Genomic DNA, 21,443 nt, shown 5'->3' with positions numbered 1-21,443 from the left:
GAGTCTTCTCCTTAAGAGATTTCCAGAAACCGCCTGGACAAGGGCCTGGGCACCCTGCCCTGGGTGTCCCTGCTGGAGCAGGCGGTGGGCCAGATGGACCCAGGGGTGCCTGCCAACTGCAGCTACACTGTGGTTCTGTGAGATTTTTCTCTGTATGTGCAACCAAATACAAAACTTGGGACTGAGGACTTCCAGAGCTGGAGGTGAAACCCTTCTCCCTGTACGCAATAGCATTCAAGGGATCTATGCTTGTGTTTATGTTCTCTATTTTCCTTGCTTGGACATGAGTTCCACTTTCTGAAGGCTCATTTATTTGAAACAAAAACCTCTGATTAGCTGTTCTACCATTCCAGGTTGTAGGACTATTTGTTCTTATAATTGCTTATGTAATTGCACCATGTCTTTATTTTCTTTTTCCCACTGTATATGCTCCTTTAAAGTTGACTCCACCATATTTCCTCAGCTTTGTTGAATCTTCATGATGAAATTAATTATTTATATACTGGTTACTTTTTATTTTCAATATTAAAATGGTGATGAATTTCCAAACAATGTGCTCATTACGAATAGTTTTTCTGTGCTTACATGTTGAAGGGCTCATTTAGGAGTTTTAAACATCTGTTCTTTGTGCCATGATGTAGCATATGCTTTTTTTCTTTTCCTTTGCAACCTCCTGGATTACCTTCAGTTTTTGCAAGTGGTGTGTCATACAGCTGTAGGTTCTCATTCTGTATCTGTGATTCTGTGTTCATCCTGATATAGTGAGCTCTTCACTGCTAATGTACAGGAGCTCTCTTCCTATGATGGGTCTTAATCTGCCATTCATATATACTTCATAGTCTGATATTACAGGTTGATGAGTTTCCTCGCATCAACTCTCTGAAACTAATCTGCCTAACATCCTTAAGGAAAATCAGACATTTCACTTCATATGCCTTATATGTTTAGAGTTATATAATTTGCACAGCACTTTCACATACATGGGTGAGTCTGTTTGTACATACCGGACTTAATAACAGCTTTGCCAATGCTCTTTTTTGTTACTTCCTTAAATTTAATTATCTTCAGTACAGCTGTTTGTGATATAAATAAATAAATAAATGCAATGTTACGTGAAGACTCTATCCAAGGTTGCCTACTGCATAGCTTCTCTTTGTGGACATGCCCAGCTCCACCTTTTTCTGAGCCACAAAACATTTCCCCTTCTTTTTTTTATAAGTTTCAGAAAACATTTAGCTTTTATTCAAGAATGAGAAACTCGTACAGGCAAAGAGAAACAGTCAACTCAATTCACAGAAGATACATATATATTATCTGAGAAAACATCAGGCTTTGCAGAGCGTCCAGAAGACCAGTCTAATTGTATCTCTGCCACCATGTGCTGCTTAGCTACATGTGTTGCACGCACTCTCGTGTTTACCTCCTTCCTGCTCACCACACACTCATCCTGTAAGGAGGATGGTATGCAGTGATTCTCTGCTTGCTACTGTAATGCTCCTGTAATGAAGATACTGATCAGTCAAAAGGAAGCAAGTGACCCATTCAGACAGCAGCTGCAGATAGGTCTGATGAGTTACTTGCTATTGTAAATGTCAATATTGTTGTCTTACCTAAATATGCAATAGCTTTAACTCTTACCTTGCTCAAACATAGCACACACTGGTTATTCCCTTTCAAAAGACGGTGACCAAAGGGTTGAAAGAAATACATCAAATCCAATGGAGCCTGCTGCTGAAACCACCCAAGAACTACTAGGTGTACTGGTTGCTTCACAACACACAGCAACACTGCAGCTGCCTTACTGCACCCCTGCACGCAAATTAATAAGCCCTGCCTCTCACTGAGGTGAATAAATATGAGGGTAGCACCCAAACTGCAGCAATTCATCTGCTGGTCCTGGAACAGGCCAGATGGAATTAGCTTAGGAGTTCTTACCTAGCATTCCATTTCAACATTACAAATTTTGAAAAATAATAATTGTAATAAAAAAATTCAACCTCACAAGCTCACTGCTTGGCAGATTTGCTTTTGTTATTTTATAACCCTGCATCTTGACCTGACATTGCACAAGACTTGCTTTCTGTGTGCACAGAAGGTGCATCAGCCTCTATAGAAAATATTAAATTGCTTCAGCATCTTCTCAATTCACAGATGTCTGTTGAATAGTAAAAACATTCTCAGCAATGCAGCAAATGCATCTCAGATCTTGTCCATACCTTGGAAGCTTCTTCTCTTAACAGCAGGTCATATTTTCACTCACAAAACTAGTTGGCTATATAGCCCCTGTAGGGCTTATATTTTATTATAATGATCTGTTTGCCTGAGAAAGGAAAAGCTGGCAGCTCTGGGCCTTTCTGATGGGTAGTTGTGACAATAATACCTTAATTGGGCACTTGGAACCTCAGGTGAGAGGAAGCATTCCTGGAAACATCTATGAGCAGGGGAAGCAAGAAGTCTGACATAATCTTACTACTTTCCCTCCCTCCTCAGGGTGAGAATGCCACAGCTTCAGCTTTGTTACACACATCTGTTTTTATAACTTGCAAATAGGTAGTATCAGGCAGTCATACCTTAATACTATGGCTACTTTATGGGTGCATTGCTATTACATTATGGGTACAGTGGCTAGAAAGCAACAGAGAGACAGTCAAGCTGGAAATTCTTACATTACTGTCTAATCTCACACTTAAAATACAAGTCCGTGACATTCTGAGAGATATTATGACAAGCTCTGACTCTCCTTTAGGAAAGCAGTGCCAAGATCCCCACACACAACCACAAAACTCAGACTGGGCGCCACTAAAATCCCTGTCTGCATGAAAGCTGCTCAAATGGCCATGATGGAGGTCAGACCAATGTCAGACACTCCTAAAGGCTGCGGTCCTTCTGCAAAGGAGGGAGGAGCTCAGAGGGGAGTGAGGGACAGCGCTGAGCTCTGCTCTCTGGTGACAGTGACAGGACCTAAGGGAATGGCATGGAGCTGTGTCACAGGTGGGTCAGGTTGCCCAAAGAGCACCGGAGGAGTATGCAGGTTGCAGCCTCTCTGAGATGCTTCATTCTGCTAATTGAACATAAGGAATTTTCAAGTTAAGAGACCAGAAGAGAATTATAAATCAACGGCAATGGGTAAGAATCTAAAGGAAAATCGGGATGTATCCGAAGACCTTCTCATCTTACATCTCTGCTCTTAGCATTCCTTTCCTTTCCCCACCTACCGAGTCTTTTTAATTGACTTTAAATTAAATATTAATCCACTTTTCAAGCTACACTGTAGAAATCTGATCAAAAGCAAATGGTTACTCTGATAAGCTGCAGGTAAATACCATAAGCATACTGTAATCCATAAATTTTCTTTTTAAAAAATAGCTGTAAACTAAACATGTCAAAAGACTGTAGGATAAACCAGCATGTACACCATTACACAGATAGACTCACAACGTAATGGTTAAAATATTTTGTTTCCCATTAAAATGAATAGAACTAATACATCTGAGTCCAGGACTCTCGTAAGACTGATAATCTCTGCCAACATTTTCAAATGAGACCATTATTTAATTAGCAACAATACAGGAGGACAAGCTCTGCCTATCTTAAGGCTAAATTATGTAAGACCAGCTTTCCAAAGAAAAGAAAAAAATGGTCTAGATGTTGGGGGCTGTGTAGGATATGACATATTTGGATTCAGCTCCCTGCTTTGGCATGGACTTGCTGTATGACCTTAAAGTAATGGTAATGTACCTCAGTTCCACTTCTGTACATTTTGTACTTCTCTGTTCGGTCAAACTGCTGTAAATCTTAATTCTCTCAGTATTTCAAGGCACTCCATATGAAAGCAATGGCATAAGGGACAGATGAGAGCGTAACTTTACTTGTCCACATTTGATTTGCGAGGAAGGCTCATTAACTTTATTCCTAAGTGCTCTAAAATGTTGATGCTTTCTTTAATAGACACCTTTTTTTCCACAGAGGTGAGCATGTGACACAAGATCTTTACAGGGAGTGATTTAAACCACAAAAGAGCTCAAAAGACCATGCAAAATTTTTCTCAAGCACAATATATGTGCCTCACTGGGGCACCTTGGTTTGGGCCGGAGCAATGACGTACTTAGATGACCCAGCACAGCTGCAAAGCACCTCTCTATGCACTGTAACTTTGATGTGCCCATGCCTAACACAAATACATGAGCTGTCAGCAAACATGAGGGAACAGTTGTCTCCTGTTTAGTTTAAAATCCTGTGCTACACAACGTGGATAAAACACTGCTTTGCTTTTACAGAAGGAGTAAGGTTACTCACAAGCCTGTTAGCTGTCAGACCTCCTCTCTCATTAGATAGATGTCAATAGGCTGGAATGCTTGTGCTAGGAATTAAAAGACAGCAAAGTGGAGAACCTTTCTATGAAATCATATGGAAACTACCTCTATTTTTTGATTAAAAGGCCTGACAACAGAACTAAAAAGCTATGCAAGATATCTAGCTAGGGATTTTTAAGAATTGAGTAATCACTTTTAGGTGTAATGTATGTATGTATTAGTATGTTAGGACTAAAGCATACTTAGATGGTCATTACTTTTATCTTACTCCCTACCTTGTATATGGTCTTCTTTTCTGCCAACTTCTTCTACCTTGGGGAAAATATCCAATCACTTAGGCTGCCTATTGCATTTTCCTTGGATACTAACCATATGAAATCCCTATATGTCAGCCCTATAGCTCAGAAACTGAGTTACCAAAAAGGACACAAGCATAGCTGTCCAGATGACGTGTGTTACTTCAGCCACAAGCATCTTGCTGCAGATACGGGTCTCTCTTTGGCATGGCCAACTCAGATTCCCTGCTTCATCTCCACGGCAGCTCGCTCCCAACATGGCTGTGGCTTGGCTGCCTCCAAAGGAAGACCTCGTGCTCAGCCCCCAGTGCATGCGGTGTCTTTCTGATGCACAGAGGCTGAGCTGAGGCTCTCTGCATTGCTCAGGATGTTGGCCTGGAGGGCTTTTTATGGTCAGAGAACTCATTTGGATATTATAAGCTGTTGTGCAAATGAAACAATATTCAGTGACATAATGGCTACCACAGACTATGCGTAGAAAGAGAAGAAAAGCTGCCTTTGCTCTTCAGAGACAACCCAGCTCTGTGTTTTACTTCTTCTTTTTGATCAATTATCTCACTCCATTTTTTTCAGAGTACTGTAAATCTCCTTTAACAACCATGTTTCAAAATAGCACTCTTAAGCCTAGGAAATCTACCTTATCTTTGACAACTCACCAAACAACGAATGATGAAGTGTTTGACATCACTGTATAAATATATCAAGCTTCTTCATTCACTGAAAGATGTATTTTCTTTTTTGCTTAAGCACTGGATTCTGTCACGGCAATGTCCACCAGAGCCAGTGGGTATTGGCTTTCCTGCTACGGGCACCTCAGCAGACTGATGGAACATCCCTCTGCAGGGGAGGCTCCACCTTAGAGAAGTTATAAAACAATAGTTAAAGTCATTCCGGCTCTTGATGGACAGCACCCCAGTCTACATAACTAGAATTTGGGCAAAGACTCAGAGATTTCTTAGGTTTTCTTCCCATCTTCCCAGTTAAAAAGGGAAGAGGAAAAGGCATGAAAGAGAATTCCAGTGCTGCCTCCTGCATGCAGTGATGGAGGTGGGCTCTCCTGCAGTGTGCTCGCCAACTTTCAGCCTGATCGCACAAGCAGAAGGCAGCTGTGCCTGCACAGTGCCCGGGGCAGCCCAGAGGGAGGGAAGCAGGGAAGGATAGAGGACACCTCCACGCAGTGGGCAACAGTGCTCTGCTGGCTGCTCTTCCATCAAACATAGCCTCCTTTCTGGAAGCGAGCCCCAGCTAAAGCTAGGTTTTGGTCTCTAAATGAAATCAGGAAGGAAACAGATGATGCTGGAGCTATAAATGATGAACTTAAATTAATGTGAATGGAGTATCGCTGGAAAGTAAATATCAGACACATTAGCAGGGATTCAGTGCAATAATGGATACTTCTAACATTAGGCTTATGTTTTCAATTTCATACCCCATAAACTAAAAATTTTATTTTCAAATAATGGCAGAAATCAGCCTAAGAGGAAAGGAAACCTGTGAGTCAGACACATCAGCTCTCTTCAAAGGAAATTCATTTGCTTTCAGAAATAAAAGAGAAATATCCTCCGCACAGACATTACTAACGTCAGTGACATAATATTGTGGTTAGAGTTGTCACGCTATTCAGTCCCTGCTGGTGTTAACAAACACTGAGAAGACTTCCTAAGGAGTGCATCTAACCCTCCTCTATAGCACACTCATCACACAGAACACTCTTCAGTCCAGGACCTCTCACCTCCAATTATCCATTCTAGTTAAAGTCTTAAACATACTTATTTCATCCAAAAGTATGCATATATGTTTGCATCAAGCTGCGTTGATTATACCTGAATAGACCGAAAAAGGTTCTGAAAAACTAAGAGGAATTATTCACCATTTCACTATTACTGCAGTGTGTTGGGTTAATTTTTGGATGTAGCTTACAATGAAATCCATGTACATCTCATCGCTGGGCAAAGAATATCGCTGCCTGAAATCCTGAACACATCAGGTTCACTGAAGTGTGTGTAAAGATTGACCTGAGGGTTAAGAGATGGCTAGCACAAACACTTCCAAAATACAACACTTACCATAAAAAAAATAAAATGTGACTAGCAATTAAGGAATTAGTCATATCTGTATGTCTTTGGCTGAATTTTCCCACTTAGAAATGGCCAAATTGAACCATAACAAGCATAGGTGACTTGACCAAGATCACACTGGAGCAGACTCTGGGCTGTTTGAAACCTGTTTCTGGATGTTTTTATTTAGCTAAGTAAATTGTTTTCCATGCAAGATACATTCTTCCTCCAATCCCCATGCAATTTACTGTTTTGTCAGAACTTCACATCTTCATTTTAATGTCTGGCTGATATTCATGAAAATGCAATCAAGCAACTCCATGCAAAGGGCTAAAACTGGAGCAGGACACACATCCACTACCACAGTAGGTGGAGTGGAAATATTTCTGGTGAAAATATTTCAATTCTGAACAGTTACTAAGATGTCCTAACGTCCAGTTAAGAGGTCAGTGGTCCTCCTTACCAAAACTGCATCTAAACTATCCCCTAACTGCTGCAGCTATGAACTGACCAAGTGCAAGTGTTTACACTGACCTCACTGCAATTTCCTATCTGACCACTGCAGTGGCCTTATAAATCAATTTAGATTCTTTTCCCTTGTTTTACTATTTTAACAAATCCACTTTCTTTTTTTAAAGTCATCTTAAAAAAACATCTTCAACACACAAAGTAAACCTATTACTTAGCATTCAGCTCACGGGATTTAACTTGTATGCCTTCTAAAATGATTAGTAAGCTCTGTTCATCTCTGTTTCCCAGATCATTTATTGACCTTTGAAAGAATAAACAGTAGAAATGCAGGGATTTCTCATTCTATTTCTTGTCAAAAATAACTGGTATTTTTCTCAGATTCTGTCTTTCATAATGAACTTCACTCTAGCATGAAACCACACATCATTCTTTTTTTCTTCTTCAAGCCTTCTCATATCGTTTCTTAAAATAAAAGAACACCAATCTAGATTTCTTATCCTATTTTCGGAAGCATTCACATTCTTCTCAACACACAAGGTACTCATCAAGTTCATCCACAGGACCTTCAGCCTCACAACTTATGTCCAGAGGAACCATCTCCTTCATGGATCTGGTGCCACTCTACAGTCCTGAGGTCAGCACAGCCGAACAAAGCCAGCAGCACTTCAAACAGCTGCAATCATGTAACAGACTGTAAAACAACACAAAATTTTGACCCATATCATGAGATTCGGAAGTGGGCAGTTATAATTCTAGCCACAAAATTGCAACTGCTTGCCATTTTTACAGTTACACTCTACCACACCAGCCCAAAGGGCTCCTAAGTACAGAACACGTACAACCCTAACTGTGAAATAGTCTGAGTACTAAGGAATGTCTAAATCACTTGTTGCTCTTCTTGAATTATAAAAGAAGCTGCAGGCCAGTCACACAGGACTGGCCATATACCTGTGTACTCTTTTTATATCTACATCTAAAGGTCTTTGAAGTCAATGGCAGTGTTTGGGCAGAATTCAGGGGCACTGGCCAAGTTTTCCTATGCTATAATCTGACAAAACGTGTTTGCATACATATGCAGACTAAGATTTTTCTGAAACAGTTTTTTTTTTTGTTTAAGTGGAATTTAAGTTCACAAAATAATTTATACAAAAAAAAAAAAAGGTAATAAATGCAATAGAAAGGTTTTGTGAAGATAATAGAAATGGAAATGAGTTCACAGTTCTTCTCAGAACAAACCTGTAACATTTCTGAGAGGATCTCTTGCAGTCTGCAACTGACCTACTTTAAGAACTTTAATTTAGCAAAATCCACTGTTCTCCAGAAAAAAAGCTCCTCCAAAAGCCAAACACAAGCAATTCAGAAGGAGATTACAGTGCTCAGGAAATAAACAATGTGAAGGTGAGTTGGCAAACAAAACCTGATTCGCCTGCTGTCCGTGACAGAAACATGACTGATGGAAGAAGTTTGAAAAGTGTGACTACCTAGGAATCCACTAAGAATACCTTTAGCAACACCATAAATCAAGGCATGCTGGGCTGTCACCAGATAAGCCAGTAGTCATCCCTTCCAATGGGTCTTCTGCAAGCGGCCAAGTGATGTCTATAGCTGTCACTACAACTTGGCCACCTTTGGGACATCTCAGGTGTGTGCCACACTTGAGCTATCTAAAGCAGTCTCTATCCTTCATGGTTGCATAAGGAGGGACCCAATGAGTGCAAACTTTGACCCCTGGGTAACATGTGTGCTCCAACATGCTGCAGCAGAGCTCCTTACTCCCCTGGAAAAAAAAGATCTCCTTCAGTAAATTGTTTGGGTTTTTTTTCGTGTGTGTGAAGAACTTCAGTCCTGTTGGACTTTTATTTAACTTGCCTTTAGTGACTAGAACAGAAAAGCTGAGCTAATCCTAGAAAGCTTTTTTTATTAGTCCAGTGAACTGCCAGTTTTTAGGCAAGAGCTTAGTGGAATACAATACCATTTCCCACAAGCACCGGGCATAAACTGTTCTCAGTGAGGAATGCATCTGAGCCTCACAGACCAGCCAAAACTTGCCCGGCATCAAGAGTTCACCTAGTCATCCAGATAAACATTTCCTCAGGGTTCATGTTTGCATCCCATGTTCTGGTTCCTGCCTTCCTCTATGTTTTAAAATCAATTCTGCATGAATTTTTACAGCAAGTAGCTACAAGATGACTTGAAAATTAGCAAATACAATTCAGACAGCTTGTAAGTAGAAAACCACTGTCCTGCGTGCCTCCATCATCTCACACATTTAATCATTGTGCAATATTGTGAGTTAGAAAAAATAAATTTGTTTGTCACCATTGTATATACTTAGACTTAGGAAATGCATGACTCAAAGTTCTAGCAACCTCTAACACAGATTTTGGAAATAAGAGCTAGTTTGTTTATATTTAGACTTAACCATTTCAGTGCCTAAATGTGCTTTTCATAGACAACTTTCTCTTCCATTGCTACTCTAAACCAGTAGAAGACCTGTCTCAGCATGTGGAACACAAGTACACAAGGACAAGATACTGTGCAGTCAATGGGACATAGGGCTTTTTTTCTGGGTTCCACAAATCAAATAAACTTAAATGGAATACACGTACGTATCTCACCTGAAAAAACGGTGCTATATTGCATGCCTCCCCAAAGAGAGAATTACCCATGCATGTAAAGAGCAGACTGTGGGGTCTTCATAAAAAGACTCTACGGGGATACTTTTTGGATCTCAAAGTCACTTTGAAACAGCTGTGCCAGTGACACATGCTTGTTTTCAGTATTCCCTCAAAGGACTTGGGGTTCAGTGCTATGCATCAAATACTCACGTATCTTCATCAAGTAGAAGATTTATGAGTCTGCCATATGCCATGATAACCACTGTCAGTTTTCATTGTTGTTGTTTTTATTTTTGTTTTCCAGAAAAATGTAACACGCAGGAATCTCTTTGGCTTTCTGGTCACCTAGGAGCTGTTCTTTGTTCTTTTGCATCTTGGAGCAAAATTAGATATTCACAGAGAATTGCCAGTATGCAGGATAGCTTATAGATTTGTTATGCTCTCAGCTTTACAAAAGAAAGACAGAGCTTGTTTATCTAGTCAGCAAGTGCAGCCCTTTGCTTCCAACAGACTTGGTCCGGATAATCCTTCAAATAACATCACCTTCATGTCATTTAATTTATGAGTATATGTCTCCCTGACATCTAGCTGGTTCCAAATATCTTACATGTGAGAAGACAATGCAATGTCAGGGGCTTATGAAAATATGGAACGGAAATACAGCATTTTTAGGACATACGATCTGCTTCTCAGTGAAGTGAAAGGCACAACAGCCTGGTCTGTCCACTCAGGTGTGACACAGTTTAAGTGACATGTCACAGCTGAAAAGCCAGCTCGCCAGCGGCATGGCATAATGCACAAAATATGACCACCCTAACCAAAACCACTGCAATACATATATTAAAAGATATTAATTTTGGACTAGACTCAGTTTAGGGTAACAAGCAGCAGAAACAGAACATAAGAAGTGGTTAAAAAAGTCTGTTAAATTACTCTCTTAAATTAAGAATGGGGATGGGGTAAATTGAAATAATGCTTTCTATCTGTTACAGGTAAGGGCATGCTTTATAGAATAGGCTGTTCTCATGCAAATTGTACCTCCCAGTAATTAACCGTAGTATTGTATATTCTAAATCCTAGCACATATTTCTGTGCAAGAACTATTGTGTGATTCTGTGAATGGTATACAGACACATTCTAGGGCTACAAAGATGGCAAAAGGTCCGGAGGAGAAGACATGAGAAGCAGCTGAGGCCCCTTGGTTCGTTCAGCCCAGAGAAGAAGAAGCTGAGGGGAGGTCTCATGGTGGCCTACAGCTCCTCACAGGGAGCGGCAGCAGTGATCTCTGCTCTCTGGTGACCATCAAGAGAACCTGAGGGAATGGCATGAAGCTGTGACAGGGGACGTTCAGATTGGATATCAGGAAAATGTTCTTCACCAGAGGGTGCCAGGCATTGGAATAGGCTCCTCAGGTCAGTGTTCATGGCACCAAGCTTGCTGGAGTTAAAGAAGCACCTGGACAGTGCTCTTAGTCATATACACTGATTTTTAGGTGGTTCTCTGTAAACCCAGGAGATGGACTCAATTATCCTTAATGGGTTCCTTCCAACTCAGGATATTCTAGGAGTCTAAAATTCAGTGATTACTTTAAAACTTTGTTCTGCAAAATATTACAAATTAGATCTTATTTTCAAATATGGATAATGGATTTCTCCAGTTTTAATACAATTATTCTCGCCTTTTTCACAGAATTGCAGAATCATAGGGGTTGGAAGATGATCTCTGGAGATCATCTAGCCCAATCTCCTTGGTAGAGCAGGTTCCATTCAGTAGGTTGCACAGAAAAAAGTGTCCAGGCAGATTTTGAATATCTCCAGAAACTTCAGAACCTCTCTGGGCAGCCTGTTCCAGTGCTCCGTAACCCTCAAAGTAAAGAAGTTCTTCCTCATGTTTGTGTGTAACTTCCTATGTCCCAGCTTTTGCCCATTGCCCCTTCTTCTGTCATTGGCCACCACTGAAAAGAGTCTGGTCCCATCCACTTGACTCCTGCCCATTAGATCTCTCAGTCTTTCCACATAAGGGAGATGCTCCAGGACCCTCATCATCTTTGTGGCCCTCCACTGGACACTCTCTAGAAGTTCCTCGTCTTTCTTGACATTCCTTTCTTTCTTGCCCAGAACTGGACACAATACTCCAGATGTGGCCTCACCAGGGCAGAGTAGAGGGGGAGGATCACCTCCCTCAACCTGCTGGCCACACTCTTTTTAACGCACTCCAATACCATTGGCCTTCTCGGCCACAAGGGCACACTGCTGGCTCATGGCCAACCTGTCCACCAGGACACCCAGGTCCTTCTCTGCAGAGCTCCTTCCAGCAGGTCAGACCCTAACCCGCACTGATACATGTGGATATTCGTCCCCAGGTGTGGGACTCTGCACTTGCCCTCATTGAACCTATAAGGTTCCTCTCTGCCCACCTTTGCAGCCTGTCCAGATCTTGTTCTGGTGTGTCAGCTACTCCTCCCAGCTTTGCATCATCAGCAGACTTGCTGAAGGTGCATTCTATCCCTTCGTCCATGTCACTGATGAAGATGTTGAACAAAACTGGAGCTAGTACTGATCCCTGGAGAAAACCACTAGCTATAGGCCTCCAACGAGACTCTGTGCCACTGATCACAACTCTCTGAGCTCTGATAGTCCACCACTTCTCAATCCACCACACTGATCACTCATCTATCCCACACTTCTTAAGCTTACCTATAAGGATGTTATGGGAAACAGTGTAAAAAGTCTTGCTGAAGTCAAGGTAGAAAACATCCGCTGCTCTCCCTTCAGCTACCCAGCCAACCATGACATCACAGAAGGCTAAGAGATTGGCCAAACATGACTTTACCTTGGTGAATCCATGCTGACTACTCCTGATAACCTCCTTCTCTTCCACTTGCTTGGAGATGACATCCAGAATAAACTGTTCCATCACCCTCCCAGGGACGGAGGTGAGGCTGACTGGATTGTAGTTTCCCAGCTACTCCTTCCTCTCCTTTTTGAAGACTGGAGTAACTGTGGCTCTCCTCTAGCCTTCAGGCACCTCTCTGTTTCTCCATGACCTTTCAAAGATGATAGAGAGGAGTTTGGCAATCACTTCTGCCAGCTCCCTCAGCACTCATGGGTGCATCCCATGAAGGCCCATGGATCTCTGTGTATTAAATTTGCTTAGATGATCTCTGACCAGATCCTCCCCACTTTAACAGGACTCATCATTAACCCTCTTTAATTTTCCACTATGCATCAATGAATGAAACCACAGTCACTGAAACCTTTTTGTCATAGATTCAAATAGGAAAGACATTTTTCCTCTGTTCATGCAATGACTGGGGATACTCTCTGGAGCGTGAAGCCAGTGGTAGACCATCTGAATATGACCTCACTACGTCTTTGCTCCTGGCATTGCTTCCACAATTTAAGCATCTGATTTACTGAGAATTACATGTCAATAATAAACAGGTCAGACCAAAGGACATTTTACTCATTTTAATCTAACAGCAGTTTTTAATATGTTCTACTTTTCAGCAAGGCCTCTCAGCATAACACACAGATCACACAGCCAGGGGGAACCCTGATGTAACTGAGGAATTAAACACCTCTGCAGCAAGATGAATCAGATGGTAGCTCTGTTCCCATCATGCTTAGGCTGACCAAAAATGCTGAATCATGAGTTACATGATACTCCACAGAGGAAGTAAAGAAGGTAAATAATCTTTTAATGACCAATTCAGCAGTAAGCATACACAAGCTCTTAAAATAAAATCAATTAACTACTGCCAGACTACTGTGTTGCTTGATATGATACTTACTGAAAAAACAATATATTCACTTATATTTCAAGATATTAAAACACTTTAGTCATTAAATATGAATGACTGGGATCAAATATAATCTCTTTGCCTCACATCACATTGACTGACTTTATCATTTGACACAAAAAATTACTTCCCCTTAAAAGCAAAGAGAGGTAATAAGCATCCTGTCCAGACATTATGGTGAGGTGGAGATGCATGTTTACTACCAGTGACCATCCTCCGTGCTTTACCACAGCTTAGTTTCAGCAGCTGCTTGTCTTTAAAGTATTGGGTGTGACAAAGCAAACTGTAACATTCCTGTTAGCACATTCAGATAAAGGCTCGTAACAGGGTCCCCATAAAATAAATCGAAACCAGAGGTCAAACAGAAGTTCAACTTACACGTCAGCTAGAAAATACCACTCCTCCTCAGCAAATGCTACCATGCTACAAGGTATACAATACAAATACCAGTGGGAAATAAGGTAGTACAAAAGTCATTCCTGGCGCTTTAAAAGTGACAGTCTTAACTCTGCCACCTTCAACCTTGGTCTTCAAATACATTGGAAAGCACATAAAACATAAGCTGTCATAGAGAGAAACAGAACAAAATCTGGATGAAACAAAACATTTTAACCTAAGGCAAAAAAAGGGCATATGAAGGAAAAGTCTTTTGTTCACAAAACTTAACAAAGGATGCAAACATAAGTAAATGTACTTCTTTCTTTTGAACACTGTATTATATACTCAGCGCAAACATTCAGCCATTTACAGACTCTTTTCTCATTTGTGGCAACTCTTTGCAATTCACCCAACTGGTTGGAAGTTTTCCTGAGGTCCATTGAGCATTTCTGATTTGTCCATCAACCCAAAAGGACCAGTAGTGTACCATTAGTTAGAGTTTGCCCCTGAGTGAACTCAGCATGATGGACTAGGAGTTAATTTGTAAGGAGCTGCAAAGGAATGCACAAATGTTTTCTGTGACACTCGGCTCTCTTCTGAAGGCCCATAATGACTCTGCTAATTCTCTGTTATCCCAAGGTCATTCTTAAGCTGCTCTAAAATGTCTAAATAGGAACAAGAGCCGGTGTGAAATACAGGTAAAACAGTCATGGAAAATAAGAATCAGGTCCCAAACACGTATTAGGAGTGCCCACTCTCAACAAGTCGGTGTGACAAGCTGTGCCATAACGCATGTGGTAGCCAAATAAATGTCAGTGGCCTGAATCCCCTCTACTTAATGCTTCTTCTTATTTTCACTTAAAAAAAATAAAAAATCATAGAGTGTTAGTTACTAAATGCAGCACACAAACTCCTCACTATTTCCAGTCAGGCTTAGGATAATTATACCTTCTGCAGTCCACAATCTGCTAGTTAGCTGATAAATTATTGTGCTTTTCACAAAGGAGGAATACTTGTTACAGTCTGCAATATAAAGTAAATAAATAAATAAGTAAATAAAAAAAAATCAACACTGTAAAATAAGGACAAATGAGCCACGCACTGACAGAAACAGAATGAACTTTAAATCCCAACAGGTTTCACATAACTTTAAAGAAGGTAAACCCCATGCTGCAGAGGTACAAAGGCCAATATTTTACCCTTCTGTGTATGTACATCAGCAGGGGTTATGCGAAAATCAGGGACAGAGTGTGACTGACTAGTAATTTTTTTAATGACTTAACTTATTTATACAACCTTTTGTATTTGATCAGTTAATATTCATACTGAGCTTTAAGAAAGAATTACTTGCACATGAAAGACCTGTAGAGTCAATCCCAAGCAATTACTCTCCAGTTATATTCAAAGGGCCAAACTGTGATACAAAATACTGAAACACAGAAAAAAGGAAAATGATACTGATATTTATCGATAATACTACTGCAAGCTATTTAAAATACTCTGGCATATGCAACTGATAGTGAAAGATGATTGAGACAGTTTCAAATATCTGTAGGCGGAAATAAGCTCTGTATGTCTCCCAGATATTCTACTTATTTCTGACCTCACTATATTTATAGTAGCTCATCTGCACTTGAAACATTCCATATTTATTTAGGATTTATTTCAAGTGATATAAAAAAAATGTGAGAAAAGAATCAAGCTCTTGAATTCTATAAACAAGAATGGAACAAGGAGCTCATGCACTAACACTCTGAAAGAAATGCTGCATGTAAGGGTTTGCTTGATTCACTGTTGCTCCAAAGTAAAGCTCTCTGGATCTTAAGTAAGCTGAACAGAACGGTATGATACACACATCACTGAAAAGGCCTCAACTCAGCTGAGTTCATCCTTAATATCCCAGTTCAGCAGGGTACTGGACTGTATGCACCCATGCAATCCAACTGAAGCCTGTTCACACCCACTGAAATCAATACTGATTTTGGTGTCTCTTGAAGACTTTCAGACTACCGATAGATTGTTCAGAGCTGCTACTTCTCTAAGGAAGCTCTTTTAGGTCTAGTAACTGCAACTAAAAGACAAAGTTATGGGTTGTTCTTTGTATCTAACTTCCCAAAGAAAATCTCCATGGTGCATAAGACATTGGTGACGAAAAATGGAGGTATCATGGACTGTTCTTGGGAGAGAGTATATTCCACTTCAGACTTCTTTGCTGTAATGTCTCAAAATATGTTTTCGTTTTGCTTTTGCTGTTCTACAAGTTGGTAAAATAACTTCCTTCAGTTTTCACAAAATACTAGTTACACACAAAATATAATCAAATGTCTGGTCAAAAATCTCAAGCACTACTCTGGAGAGAAAGAATGCCAAACTCTCACAAAACTCTGTCTTAATCCAACTTTAAAAGCTTTTGAATGAGAATGCAGGAAAATAGAGCCAAATCTTGCCTTTCCTAGACAAAACCTCTACTCAACTCACAGAGGGCTTTGCTGGAGAGAGGTCTATGTGAGAATGGCCATATCTAGAGTAAACTGTTGATTGAGATGAAGTGCAAACCCACACTTGCTAAAATAAACTCACGTAGTAAAATGTACCTGTGTTGCACAACAGAATTTGATCTATAATGCTCCTTTCTTACTATCCAACCAAAGCTTTCATTCCTTGCCACACATACTTACCATCCTTTCCCATTTATTGTCATAGATGCCATACAATAATATCTGTTTCTATGCTCCGATCTTGCTGTGTCTCACCTTGCTGTAGGTGAAGTCAATGGCAAGCCTTCACAGATGTCTAAAGGGGCAGATTTTACTCTACGATACCCACTCCAAACTGGGACTCCTCCTTAACTCAATAGGCTTTGGATCAGACCCAGAAGAGATCTTAGCAGAATCCAAAGTGGCATGGCACACCCACATACCCAAACCACACTTGAGTGTTTACCTCACATTCCTAATCTTTTACATGAAAGAGATTAAAAAATAATCTGTTCCTGTCAACTACTTAGGCGCCACACAGTACCTGAATGACAGACCAGGCACCTCTAGTACATGTACACTGCCATGTTTTCATCTGTTTCACCAGAAGTAAGAGAGGGATCAAATCTTTGAATTCTAGGCTCCATGGTAATGTTTCCTACTTTGGTTCCCAGCATTCCACTTTAAAAATGCCAGCCTCTGTCCCTTCCTAGGAAGAATCCCACTCCTGAACCAGACACACTGCTCCATGCCTAGCACACCTCCTAGCTGCTCTGTTGGGCTGGCAGTACTGGTGGAGAGAAGCCCTTGGATGTGGAGGTCCTGGGTTCATGGCTCAATACAGGATTCACAGGACAGGGGCTGGTTGTTTTTGCCCCTACAGAGGAAGGAAGATGGTTCTGCCTCCTGTTTTGGGACAAACTAGCAATTAACCACATCATGAAACAAGACATGAGAGATCTCAAAATGACATTATCCAGACACTTGAGATAAGAACTGTGCCCAGGGCCTCACACAGCCTGCAATGGCTCCAGACAGAGCACATTCAACTGACTCCAGCATATCTTGTTTTACATGCAGCTCTGCTTGTTTGCTTGTGTTCCACAAGTCTGAATGTGCTGTGACAGCTTTTGCTCTCCTTTATGCTGTGTAACCATGTCATTCAGCCAAGTTTCTACAGCCTTCCTTCAGATGTCACGAGTGTAACTGACTATAATTTTGGCTCATATATGTGTTTACAGACTGAGAATTGCCAGAAAGAGAAATGGAGTGCATATAACAGGGTGACTTCCAGCCGCTAGAGTCACAGGAATCACAAGATGGCACTAACTTAGACAGAAGGCAATTGCAATAATGCAAGCCAGCTATCCATTGCAACATGTGTACAAGCACAATGTGAAACTCCCTGTAGCAAGGAAGAGTAGAACATTAACATTACTCAAACCAGATGAGGGAAAAGGGAAATAAAAAGGTAAACAACACATATTTAATCATCTTGGGAAAAGAAAGGAAACAGCTGCTTTCATTTGCAAAACCTGAGGACAAATCTTTGGCCTGAGTGACCAAAGGGGGATCTTCTTAAAACCTCAATTGGTCTAACAGCTTTCAAGCAAAATCACCATGGGGAATAGTGATCCATGAAGAGCTGGGTCAGTGGCAAGCACTCATGCAAGTTTAATTGTCCTGTATTTCTGCACTTATCTACCAAGCCAAAGAGTGACTGAATGCTAATCATAGACAAAGAACCTAACAATCAGTATTTTAGTTTTCCCCTATTCATCTATGCCATCTTGCTGTGCTGACTCCTAACTTAAAACATTCTTAGGAAAACACTAATTAAACTAGTGTCTCAAGGCCTGAGCCTTCTTCTTTATGTTAAAAAAGAAATGGGAATAGGCTCTACAAACACACACTCCATTTCCCCTGCCCCAAATCCTGCCTGCACTTATGGTGAGGATGCAGCTGTGCCTGTGCCACGGTAGAGGATGTCCCCCCTCAGGCACGATGCGTGATGTCCTCCAGCCTTGTGACCTAACCAGGAGCTCAGCCCCAGCCTCCTGCTCACCAGGAAGAAGCCAGATCCATGACCACCATGCTGCTGCTTCTTGTTTTATGCTTACAGCCATCTGGGAGGGAGGGAGGTCTGCTACAGGTCACATCGGGAGCGTTCTAAACAGTGTGGGACTGAGAAGCTGGTCGCTGACTCCTGCAGGCTGTGCAGCAGCTGCGTCAGGAACCACTTGGGGGGCTGATGGAGGCTAATTTGTACCAGGGGATCACAGAGTGCAATGCAGCCTCCTTGAACCCTTCCTGGCACACCTTATGCCCATCTGCTTCCCCTCTGCTCCTTTTCCTGGAGAGGAACATATGGCCCAGAATATGGATCTACAGAGCAGAAAATGTATTCACTTTGTTAAATATACTGAATACACACTTTTTTCCCCCTATTAGCTTTTACTCTGGTTATGAACCTTATATTCTGTCAGAATAAATGACATTTTGAAAAAATCAGTTCTTGCTTAAGCAGTTATGCAGTCCATGATGAAAAGCTAAAATAAAAATGTTATGTATTGTATCTCAATAGTAAGAAATTGCTATTGCAAGAAAATATCCTTGTCAGGACTCTGTTTTTTGTCCATTCCACCAACATATTTTAATGCTTACCTTAGTCCAACGGAGTTGCATCCAATAACAAATTAATGACGTAAGAAAACAAGGCCATAGTCAAGCGTAACACGAACACAAATATCCTGAACATTTTTAGTCTCGAGTCTTTCAAACTGGAGACAAGCTTCCACACTTTTCCTCACATTTAACAGTACCTCATGTCACAAAGAGAACAATGAAGTTCCTTAAGAAGCAAGGCAATCTCTCTTCTAAATAGCAGCACCAAAATCTCACCCTGTGCATACACAGTCCTGCAAAGGGAACCTTTTCCATTGTTTGCCACTTTCACTAGTTTGTCTGTTTAAAGACAGCAGTACTGGAACAGGGCTTCACAAGAATGTTTCCTCACCTGTCTGAATATATACATGTAACGTGCATATGATATATATGTGTTTGAATACACAAATATACATGCATATAAACATATGTGTGTATATATACATATGCTTTAATACATTAATTCTTGATTTAAAAAACATAATATAAGAGAAAACATTGCAATCCTTCCCCGATGAAAAACCATGACAGCTAGCAGCTGCTGATGCTGCTCTTTGATTATCTTATCATCTAGCACACCTTTTTGAGTCAGGGATATCACATCTATACAAGCCTGTAACAAAACAGGTGTCAACACTGTCGTGGATAAATGTGGGCTTAATAGAACAAGTTTCTCATAACCAAATGCATTTCTAAAAAGTAATTAGTGATCTCCGGACACATTTTTATCAAAGAGTTAATATGAAGTCCATTAACAATTGCACAGATGTTTCTGTTTATATACAACAAATGCAGCATTTGCCTAAAATCAGCGGAAGTCAGCAGGAATCCTTCTACTGATTTCAGTGGGTTTTAGAACAGATTTGGGTGTATTTAATTCATGGTACATAGATGTTTAGATTCTTCTTTTCTCTAAATACTTCAGTGAAAGTTATTGACTCATGCACGCCAGATACGTTAGTGATGACATAATTTTCTCCTGTCTGCGCACTGAACATACTATTTATCCTACCTTTGCTGCCACCGATGAGTTGGGCTTCTCCAGCAAGTCCCAGAGCTTCTTCCTCTTCTCTGGGCAGCAGGTATTGTCAAACTCTTCCCCTTCTCTCTCTCGCATTGTCTCCGCCTCTCTCCTCAGCTCCTCATTCATCTGTTCTTTCTTTTGATGGTATCTTGCCTGGCAGCAAGACTCTAAATATATCTCATCAATCCCCCAGTAATCAAGCTCCTGGCCAAAAGAAAGAGCACACATTTCTTCCATCATATGTAGTTTCCCTGTCCTGTAGAAATTCAAAATGGAAGTGAAAGCCCCTGGGTGTCTATCAAAAAAATATTCATTTTCATTCAGATTATAGTCGTCACATACTTCCAGCAGAGATTCATGAGTATTGCAGTCTCTGAGCTTTCCTAATCGTGTCCTCGGAAGTCTGTCTAAAGTTCTCCACAGCACTTCATGGTTGATCCCACCGACATTTATTTTAACTCTCCGTGAGCAGGCTTTGCTCCTAATGATCTCCACTGGTTCTGGAGGGAGGGAAAGGGTCGACCTTGAAGACTTTTTGTTGATCCCTGGTGGAGCCTTCTCAGCCATCGCGGAAAGTGTGCAGCTGTAATGCCAGAGTCTTTAGGAGAATGAGCTTGGAGACGGCAAATGCTTGGATAGAGTCCTCTTCAGACAGTCTGACCCATTCCTGAAGCTGAAAAAGACAAAAAATTTAGAATATTGCAATGCAGAATACATTCCCCTCACACTCACACTCTCTCCTTCCACACTTTCATATGCAGATGAAAATATAATGATGGTAATTTGCTCTTTCTACAGTGAGACTCCTTTGTGGTAGTATATGGAACCCCTGGAACAACAACTGGTATGGGCAAGAGCACTATGTTTCAGCAAAGGAAAACAAATAACAGGAACTTCCATTCGTGAAAATCAAATGTGACAGTTTGTACAGAGAATCTGTCTTGTTTTATCAGTTTCTGATACAGCCACGTCAGCTAAATCTGACTACTTAACAATTAATTTGTAAGGTAGGCTAACAGAAAGATTGTAGGAATATCTATAAGGAAAAAAAAAGAAGTGGGGACTACTTTCTTTTTTACTGAAAACATCAAATTTGGGAGATACATTCTGAAACTGAATGAAACTGCCTCCCTTCCCAACCTCCAAATCTTGACTTACCATATTATTTCATGGTCAAAAATTGCCATCCTGACAAGTCAAACTTTATATCTCCAGACACTCCTGATTTCCTGACCTATTTGGTCAAAAAAATCCTAACTCTTCTGAACCTAATTGAACAGTAATACGGGTTATACAGGCAAGGACTGTGCATGCTGTTTCATAGCTCATCAGAAAGTCTCTTT

General features: G+C 40.8%; 1 protein-coding gene across 1 annotated transcript in view; it reads right to left on the bottom strand.

Moving 5' to 3' along the window:
- KCNB2 (potassium voltage-gated channel subfamily B member 2) overlaps positions 1-20,769 on the bottom strand; it is a 177,474-nt gene extending 156,705 nt beyond the window's left edge. The window contains exon 1 of the mRNA XM_021388104.1: positions 20,089-20,769. Coding sequence (XP_021243779.1) covers positions 20,089-20,667 — 579 coding nt within the window. The 5' untranslated portion in view covers positions 20,668-20,769. The remainder of the gene's footprint in view (positions 1-20,088) is intronic.

This window comes from Numida meleagris, chromosome 2 (assembly GCF_002078875.1).
Source record: "Numida meleagris isolate 19003 breed g44 Domestic line chromosome 2, NumMel1.0, whole genome shotgun sequence".
Classification (NCBI taxonomy): Eukaryota; Metazoa; Chordata; class Aves; order Galliformes; family Numididae; genus Numida; species Numida meleagris.
Note: the sequence above shows the minus strand (reverse complement) of the source record. Positions and strands in the feature narration are given on the sequence as shown.